This window comes from Motacilla alba, chromosome 4 (genome assembly GCF_015832195.1).
Source record: "Motacilla alba alba isolate MOTALB_02 chromosome 4, Motacilla_alba_V1.0_pri, whole genome shotgun sequence".
In the NCBI taxonomy this organism is placed as follows: domain Eukaryota; kingdom Metazoa; phylum Chordata; class Aves; order Passeriformes; family Motacillidae; genus Motacilla; species Motacilla alba.
Window position 1 is genome coordinate 59,568,154 of NC_052019.1, and position 9,028 is coordinate 59,577,181.

Genomic DNA, 9,028 nt, shown 5'->3' on the forward strand with positions numbered 1-9,028 from the left:
CGCTCACCCAGCGCCACCACAGGGACACCAGCACAGGGACACCGGGAGCTTAGGGTGGGACAGCTGGACGGAGCAGCCGCGGGTGCGGACGGCGCAGGGGTGGATCCTGCGGAAGCGGACGGGACCCGCTGCGCGCACTGAGACGGCAGCGGGTAAATCAACAACCCAGCGGGCCCCTCAAAAGAGATTAAAGTTCAGCTCGGTCCTCAAAAGAGCTCCAGGAAAACAATGAATCTGTTTCTGGAGCTTCTTCTGTTCCTGGCCACGCTTCTCTACTCCTACCTGGAGGCTTTTGTGAAGCTGTTCGTGCCTGTGAGGAGAAAGTCGCTCAGCGGGGAGCTAGTGCTCATCACGGGTGCTGGCCATGGCGTCGGGAGAGCGACCGCCTTGGAGTTCGCCAAGCGCCAGAGCAGGCTGGTTCTGTGGGACATCAATAAGGTAATGGACACACTCGCGTGTGACCTCCGAGCCCACAGGGGATTTAGGGGCGTAAGAAGGGCAGCACCACGTTGCACTCCCATCGCCCATCACCCAGCCCGTTCCGGCCCGCTCCCGTCGGCTCCCGCTTGGCTCCTCCGGCCGGGATGCTGAGCGCCGGGAGAGGGTTTGGCCCCACTTGGAGCAGAAGGAGTGGGGCTCTGGTCCCACAGTCACTCGCTGCTACTCGGGAGGGAGCAGGCAGCACCTGGCAGAGCACCTGCGAGAGGGAAAGAAGTGCTCGAGAAGCTGCTGGTGGAGCTGCTGCCTGGGCTGGCAGAGAAAGCCTGCTGATACCAGAAGGCTGCTTGCAAAGAGGAGCAGCTCTGCCTTCACTTGTTCTCTCTGTAGCCTCGAGTGTTTTGTGTGCATTGCTGGGAGATGTGTTTTCTCTGCACTCTCATCAGCAGCATCCCTGTGCCGGGCTGTGTGTGAGCCCGGCTGCCCTCTGGGCAGCTGCACGTGTAAAGGACCTTGACAAGTGGAGGATGGGCAGATACAAACATGCATCATGGCATTCAGAAGGGGTCAAGGTAAACTGCTGTATGTAGGTGCAACAGGGTGGGTGAAAGGCTGGGCTTTCTCTTTCTGACACACTGGGTCAGCAAAGAAGCTAATTGTGTTATCCTGAAGCTGCAAAACAGACCCCAGCACAGGGCCTCACTGGCAGGGCCTTCTGGCACCTGAGGACAAGACCAAAATAATTTCTGCCCTGGCTTAGTGAGCTGATACAGTAACAGAGGGAGGCTTCTGTTCTGTGTGTGTAAAGTGCAATCCTGTAAGGAAAGTCTCTTTGCACTGTGCACAGTTGTGGTGGATTGACCTTGGCTACTTGCCAGGTGCCCACCAAGCTGCTCTATCATCCCCTCTTCTCAGCTGGACTGAGTAGAGAAAATAACATGGGAAATGATGACTTGTAGGATGACATAAAGCAGTTTGCTAATTCAAAGCTGAAAGGTTGTGCGCACAGAAGCAAAGAGTAAAAAAAATTGTATTCTCTACTTCCTATCAGCAAGAGATGACCACCCACATCCTGGGGAGCGCCTACTCCGGAAGGCAAACATTGTAAATACCAGACGCCCCTCCTCTTCTTCCTCCTTTTCTTGGCTTTTATATCTGAGCTGTCATATGATATGGAATATCCCTTTGGTCAGTTTTGCTCTGCTTTCCTACTTGTGTTCCCTCCCAGGCTCTACTGATGGAGTGGGGAATGTTGGGAACACAGCAATGATGCTGCACCAGCACTGCTCAGCAGCAACCAAAAAATGGGTGTGTTATCAACCCCTTCCTAGGAACTAGTGCAAAGTACAGCACTGTGAGGGTGCTATGGGGAAATGAATTCCATCTCAGCCAGACCCAATACAGCTGTGGCTCTTCTCACACCCAGCATGTGAATTCAGAAGAAACACATAGAGCCACTCTCCACACCTCGGGGTGTCAGCCAGGCCTGTGTTGCATGACCTCTGTTTACACTCATAGTGCTGCCTGCTATGCTGTGATAGGCACTGCGTGCCCTCTTTTTGCTGCTACACGTGCCTTACCAAACCAAACTCACTCTTGTTGCCACATTCCTAAGGCTAAGAGAATTAGGATTGTTCAGCCTGGAAAACAGATGGCTTCAGAGTGACTTAATTGCAACCTTCCAGTATGTGAAGGGGGCTTACAAAAAGATGGAGAGTATATCCAAGAGCATGTAGTGACAGGACAGAGGGAAATGGCTTCAAATTGAAAGAGATGAGGATAGATTTGATATTAGGAAAAAATTCTTTACTGTGAGGATGGTAAGGTATTAAAACAGGCTGCCCAGAGAAGTTATAGATGCCTCATCCCTTGAAATGTTCAAGGCCAGATTGAATGGAGAACTTGATCTAGTGTCCTGCACATTGCAAGGGAAGGTTGGAACTATATAGTCTTTAAGATCCTTCCCAATACGAACTATTTCAAAATTCTATGATTTCCTTTCTGGTAGTCACTCTACAAAGTCCAAAATTTCCAACTGGAATGCCTATTCTTTCAACAACTCCGCCTGTAGCTCTTTCCCTGGGTAGCTATGAACTGTCCTGGGGCTGGGCAGTGGTTGCTCAATCCAGCAACAGCTTCAGCCTCTGCTGCTCAGCTGAGGGGACAGCTGTGCACGGTGTCTTTCTCTTTGCCTCTTCCAGCACGGCGTTGAGGAGACGGCAGCAGAATGCCAGAAGCTAGGTGCCACTGTTCAAACCTTCGTGGTGGACTGCAGCAAACGGGAGGAGATCTACAGCGCTGCAGACAAGGTGGGGCAGTTTCGTTGTGACAGGCCCCCAGCCGGGTAATAATTAGCATTGACTTCATGATTCACAGAAGGCTGATCAATCTCTTTATTATATTATTATAATTATTAAGAAACCCATTGCTTTTATAGACAGTTATGATACAGTTAAACCTAATTGGTCCTCCAACCCAAACACCATCACCATTGGCGAATTAGGAAACCACCCTTTGGTAAACAAATCTCAATGACACATTCCACATGTTCACAACAGTTCCACCAAGTGAGGATAAGAATTGCCTCTCATTCTTTTCTCTGATCTTCTCACAGCCCTCCCCAGAAAGGCCTGGGAAAGTTATGTGATGCTCTCTGTGGCCAGAGAGCTGCTGCCACAGGGCAGCAAGGGCATGGCCAAAGGCTTTCCCAGCCATGCTTGATTTCCAGAGAAGGCAGGAAAACTAGAGAAGACGCCTTGTACACAAATCCTGGAAGCCCCTGGAAGCTCTCCATTCCTCACTGCTCTCTGGACACAGAGGGCTGTAGCATTTCCAAGATCACAGCCAGTCTCATCCTATTTGGGAGGCTCCAGCATATCACATCCTCTTGCCAGGTTTGCTCTCTAGGGTTCCAGCCTCTGAAGGAACATAGACAGCACTGAGAACATATGAAACATTTTCTTGTAATGGCTGAGGTCCAGCTGTCTCAAAACAGTCTGTACCTCTGTGGTCCCAATTGTGGCTACATGGTCCACTGGCATTAATGAATGGGGAAGGATCAGATCTAAACCAGATTCCATGGCTCTACTGCAAAGTTCCTGCCACATCTGGAAATGTGGCATGATCTCCCTCTCCCTTGAAGACGCAATGTTAAGAATTTAATTATGGTTGTTCATCTTCCCCACCCTTACTTCTTTTTTTTTTTTGGGCTTTTGTTTTCTCTCCAAAAGGTGAAGAAGGATATTGGGGATGTGACTATCCTGGTGACCAATGCTGGTGTGATTACAGCTGCCGACTTTCTCTCGACTCAGGACCACCAGATAGAAAGGATGTTTGAAGTCAACATTCTGGGTCACATGTGGGTAAGGGGCACAATCATTGGGAGCGTCAGTGAGGATGCATATTTATATTCAGACCAACCATTATTAGCAGGGAAATTACCAAATGAACTGTTACAGCACAGGGGCACCCAAGCAGACTGTGTGCTGGGAAACTGGAATGGCTTCTTGCTGATGTGAGCTGGCTGCTGACAGCCTCATCTGCAGCACGCACAGAAGGCCTCTGTCAGAAGTGTCGTGGGGTTGACAGGGTGAGAGGGCTTCAGCAGTACATGTTTGTGGCAGAAGAAAAGAGAAGCCATAGATTGACAAGTGGTCTCTTGTACGTGCTGGGGCTGAGACCCTGCCAGCATTTCTGCCGACACCTGAAACCTTAAAAGCAGCAAAGATGTGAAAACCATCTCCTGTTTATAGCCAACTGCTGAAGCCTTTGGAGAGCAGGTTGCCAGCTGCACTAGTGGTCAGAGAGCAGGTATCCCTGTGGTTCTGGGAATCTGAGGTGCTGTGCAGCTCATAGCTTTAGGGATGGCTTTGGCCACCTAGTGAATAACATTGAGGGTCAGTGCTGAGTATGCCTAAGAAAACAATGTTCTTTTCCTCCTTCCTGTCCCCTGCATTTTGCCTCTTGGTTTAAATTACTTCCAAGACCACGAGAGCTTTCCTGCCAGTCATGATGAACAACAACTATGGGCACATTGTCACGGTGGCTTCAGCAGCAGGTCATTTTGTGATTCCTTTCATGGTGGCATATTGGTAAGTCATTTTGAAATCAGCTTGCTTAATTTTTAAAAATTTTAATTGCATCTTTTCTATCAGGAAGTACCAAGTATAGCTCTGACTCAATTGTGAGCAATGTTTGTATGAAAGAATAGTCATGTGGTATCTATTTTCTTTGGAATTCATTGAAACTTAAGGTCCATACCTATTTCTGTGGCAGGTCATTCCTCCTCTGCATTTTGCTTGCATAATATCCCACTATTTCAAATTGCACACAGTTGATTTGAGATGCTCCTGTGTGGTACAATAAGTAGTCAAAGGTGAATCTCCATTTCTACCCTATCCATTTTTCCTAATTTCAGACATTCACAATGCATTCCTTCCAAGAATCTTCTCTCATGGGAAATATTGGATGTGCATCAATTGACACACCCTAGTTATTGTTTCCCACGATTTCCTGATGTTTTTATCTCTTCTTTGTTTGCCTGCTCACACCCTCTCTGCTTTCCACAATTACTCCACAAGTTTCAATATCTTATCTAGCACTACAGTCTGGCACACGGAAAGTTAATATAGTCGTTGCTCTGCCTCTCATTTGGATTATATTATTTGGAGGTTTTTGCATCCTACCCGGTACTGTATGTGTATGATTGTTTAGGCCATTTGCAGTGGTAGAAAGCTGGAAATAGGATTTCTGCCTTCTCATTTGTACTTTCTCCCTTCCTGCAGCTCAAGCAAGTTTGCTGCAGTTGGATTTCATAAAGCTCTGACAGAGGAGCTGTCTGCCCTTGGAAAGGATGGAATAAAAACAACATGCCTTTGTCCAGTTTTTATAAACACTGGATTTGTCAAAAACCCCAGTACAAGGTAACTCTCAATACTCTGCATTCCCGTGTTTCCTTCTTTGCATCAAGGCACTGCATATTATCCCCAGCTTTAGGCCTCTGTTCCAACTGGCTGTATAACAACAGTTAGTATCATTGACTAAAGAAAATCTGCAATGTCCTTTAATTGTTGCTTTAATTGTTGTTTAATCGTCCATGTAATTGTTGCATTTGAATTACCTGAGTTTGTACATTTGTGAAGCCTCCTAGATCAGCTGGTACCACCCCTTTTTATCACTGCAGCTCTTAATGTGTTTGCTTTCCTGTGTAGGCTTGGAAAGATTTTGGAGGTTGAAGAAGTTGTACAGGCTTTGATGGAAGGAATAGTGACCAACCAGAAAATGGTTTTTGTTCCATCAAATCAGAGCATCGCTTTACTGCTTGAAAGGTGAGTAGGGTAAAAAAAATGTGTCAGCTATAACCTGCTGAGTGTACCACCCTCAAACCTGGAAAATCTGATTCAAGATTAAGTTGTATTTTGGAACGTGTCACAAGGTAGTTAATAATGCAGTGGTTCTTTCCAGCGACAACAGCATCTTGAGATTTTGTTGACCCCTCTCAGAGGCCTTTGCATTGAACCATTTGCTGCAGCTGGCTGGTGTCAGTGCAGAGCTTCACTGCTCTACAGGCCACCACATTCTCTGAAACAACAGCCCCAGCGTAGCCCCAGAATGAGATGAGGACCTGAGTGTTTGTTTCTCCATGTCAACACCAAAAATTCAGGCCATTGAGGCTGGAAAATTGCTTTTAAAGGGCTCTGTTGTAAAGAGAAAGCAAATGCTTGTGTCTATGTTCAGTATGGAAACTTTCTGGATTCTGCAGCAATATTGCAGCCTAAATCATGGTTGGTACATAACTGTCCTGGAATTGTCATAAAAAGAGATGGGTGGGATTTGAGTTAAAACTTGTCAGAGATTGACAAGGCCTACATGTCCTTAGGAAATAATGCCCAGTTTAATACATAGTCTCAGTTCATGTGTGTGCATGCATTCTGCTGCCAGACCAGCTCTTCCTTCACCTGCAGTGACACATTTTCCCATAATTTAAGTTTCTACCCCACTTTTAATTTCATGTTACTGTCTCTTCCAGGGTGTTTCCAGAACGTGCCCTGAACCTTCTGAAGAAGATGTGTGAGGTCAAGTTTGATGCAGTCATTGGGCAGAGAAGTACCCAGTGAAAAGCAAGAATTGATTCTCATTTCCCAGATGCACCAGTGAAAAGAGAACATGTGTTGAGCTGCCTTGATTCGGAATAGAGCTCAGGCAGGTGCTTCCAGGCCACCATTCCCAGGCACACCTAAGGGCTTATCCCACACCTGCAGCTGGAACACACCTGCATAACAGGGAGTGTTAGCAAAGCAATGATGCAGCTCTAGAAGGGCTGCTTTGAATGTACATCCCATCGCCTTTGTGTCATTATGCTGATGCAGGCAGGAATTCCCACAAAGGTGGGTAGCCTGTTTTTACCTCAATTTATATTTTTGAATTATAAAATGCTCTAATGAACACAGAATTTCCCGTGTTTTTGTAGGAAATTCCTGAAATAATAGAGGTCTATATGTAATATACTTAATTACATTGATATCAATTACGCTTTTGCACCATCAATATGCCTTTATATGAATAAATGCAGTTCTTTAACACAAGAACCACAGTATTTCTTGGCAGTGAAAGTCATAATCATGTCCTAGAGATGCATTTAAAGTACGGTATCAAGGAGTACACCATTCCCTGTATCATTGCTCACATTGCTTCTCTGCACTTTCCAGACATCTTTAAAACACCTTCTCATGAAAATAGTGCAGTATTTCTCTACAAATGACTGGGTGCCACAAGTGCAGCCCACACAGGTGCCAGGGCAGGGAGTGCAGGGGAAGGCTCCAGAGGAGCCTTCACGCAGCTCCTCGTCACAAGCCAGGGACCTGCTCTGATGGCACAGGAGGTGAAATCCCTGAAGGTCTTTGGCCTGGGGTCCAAGAGAGCAGCATCTGCTGATGCACGGGTCAAAGACCCCTCCAGAGCACAGAGGATCTGTGCACCCACTTGTGCAACTCCCTCCCACTGCAGGCACTGCTGGCCCACAGCCATCCCAGGCAGGCCTGAATGCGCTGCCACCTTCGGCACAGTTGGAATCTGTCCTGTTCACCTGAGCCTTTCAAGTTGTTCTGTAAACCAAGGTTCTTTTTCTTCAGAAAAGGGAGAGCCCTCACCCAGCCCCTCCTGCTCTTAGCTGGCAACAGGTAAATGTTTTGGTGCCATCCGCACAAATAATTGCTAGATGAGCTAAATGACACAAAAATAGTTTCCTTTTTGCTCATGGAACATTCATGTAACAGGACACTCAGGGTGAGTGAAGCTCAAGTTCCCAGCTTTGGATTTTTTTGCTTCATAGAGAAAGCAAAAAAAAAAAAAAAGGTAATCAAATTTAAGAGAGTGTTAGATGTGGTTAGTATTTAAAATCAGGACCCTCCAACCTCCAAAGCATTTGAGAGAAGCATGCTTTGAGTCCTGAAGGATAAAGGAGTACAATTTGCATGCATTTTCAGTAAGCTATTTTGTAAGTCTGTTTTCCCTGCCTCAGTGTCATCCCTCAAATCTGAGAAGAGTGACTTAGTGACTTTTTTCTACTCTGAAAGAAGTTCTTTTTTCTTCCTTCTATTTGAACTACATACTCAGCTCTTTCTGAGAGGACAGGCCTGTCACAAATGAGAGCTACTTGGTCTTCTCCACGTTGCTTGAGTTTCCAAGTCTTCTGCTTGGCATAAAAACCAGACAAAAACGAAGAACTTAAGCCTTCATCTCCTGAACACCAGTGACAGAATTGAGGCACCGAGCCTCCCAGGCTCCTCAGTTCTCTTTCTGGCTGCAACACTCAACTGAAGCTTAGCCCAAACTCTGGTCACACATGGGTGCACAGCAGGAGTCCATGTGGCTAGGTTTCATGCAGCCACCTACAGCTAAGTCCCAAATCTGACAAGTGGTAGCTCACACTCTGGCCTAAGGACTCCTTGTGAGTCAGGTTAGCGACTCTGGCCCTGTGCTTTGCCTCCTGCTGAGATGTCTCTTGTGCTTCCGTGTCCTCCCTGCCTCCTCTTCCTTGGCCCCAGCACTGACTGGAGCCCTGTGCCAGGAAAAGGACAGCACCACTGAGCTGTGCAATTAGGGTCTGGCCTAAATGCTGATGTGTTAATCAAGCAGAGAACCAGGTTCCAAGGGAAAAACAGGGAGCGCCTAGCTCAAAATCTTTGTGCTGGAGTCAGTGTAGTCTCCCTCAGACATGATGAGCAATAGCTCAGTTAAAAGCACCATGATGTTGGCTAGAGTTTTATGGAGCTCCTTCCTCAGCTCTTCCAGCGGTTCTGCTTTTAAAAAAGCACAGGAGAGTGAGGGTCCTACAGGGATTTCATGTGCCAGGTGCACTCTGTACTCCCTGAGGGGCTGCTGCCAGCAGGGTTGGGACTGCCCTGCCAGGTGACAGGTGCTCTGGTCCCCAAAGCAAGAGGCATAAAGATGAACTACTTGTGGGAATCCATAAAATCAGAGGGTTTTGGGAAAGCTGCAAAAGGCAGGCCTCGGAGACAGCAGAGCTGGGATTAGAGCTAAGCAGTAGCCATGAGATAGGTCAGCAGAAAATTATATAAGAAGTAGAAAA

At 47.0% G+C, this 9,028-nt stretch overlaps 1 protein-coding gene across 1 annotated transcript; it reads left to right on the forward strand.

The window, feature by feature from the left end:
- The first annotated feature begins 92 nt into the window (after positions 1 to 92).
- LOC119700133 (estradiol 17-beta-dehydrogenase 11-like) lies at positions 93 to 7,025 on the forward strand. Its single transcript, XM_038134599.1, has 7 exons — positions 93 to 438; positions 2,640 to 2,747; positions 3,669 to 3,800; positions 4,423 to 4,529; positions 5,223 to 5,360; positions 5,649 to 5,765; positions 6,467 to 7,025. The coding sequence occupies exons 1-7, from the start codon at positions 229 to 231 to the stop codon at positions 6,552 to 6,554; spliced, it is 900 nt and encodes a 299-aa protein (XP_037990527.1). The 5' UTR covers positions 93 to 228; the 3' UTR covers positions 6,555 to 7,025.
- Positions 7,026 to 9,028: the final 2,003 nt, after the last annotated feature.

Coding starts and splice junctions, on each gene's coding strand:
- LOC119700133 (XM_038134599.1), top strand. CDS start 229: ATGAATCTGTTTCTGGAGCTTCTTCTGTTCCTGGCCACGCTTCTCTAC. Junction 2,748..3,668: donor TCTACAGCGCTGCAGACAAG/GTGGGGCAGTTT, acceptor TCTCTCCAAAAG/GTGAAGAAGGATATTGGGGA. Junction 3,801..4,422: donor ACATTCTGGGTCACATGTGG/GTAAGGGGCACA, acceptor ATTACTTCCAAG/ACCACGAGAGCTTTCCTGCC.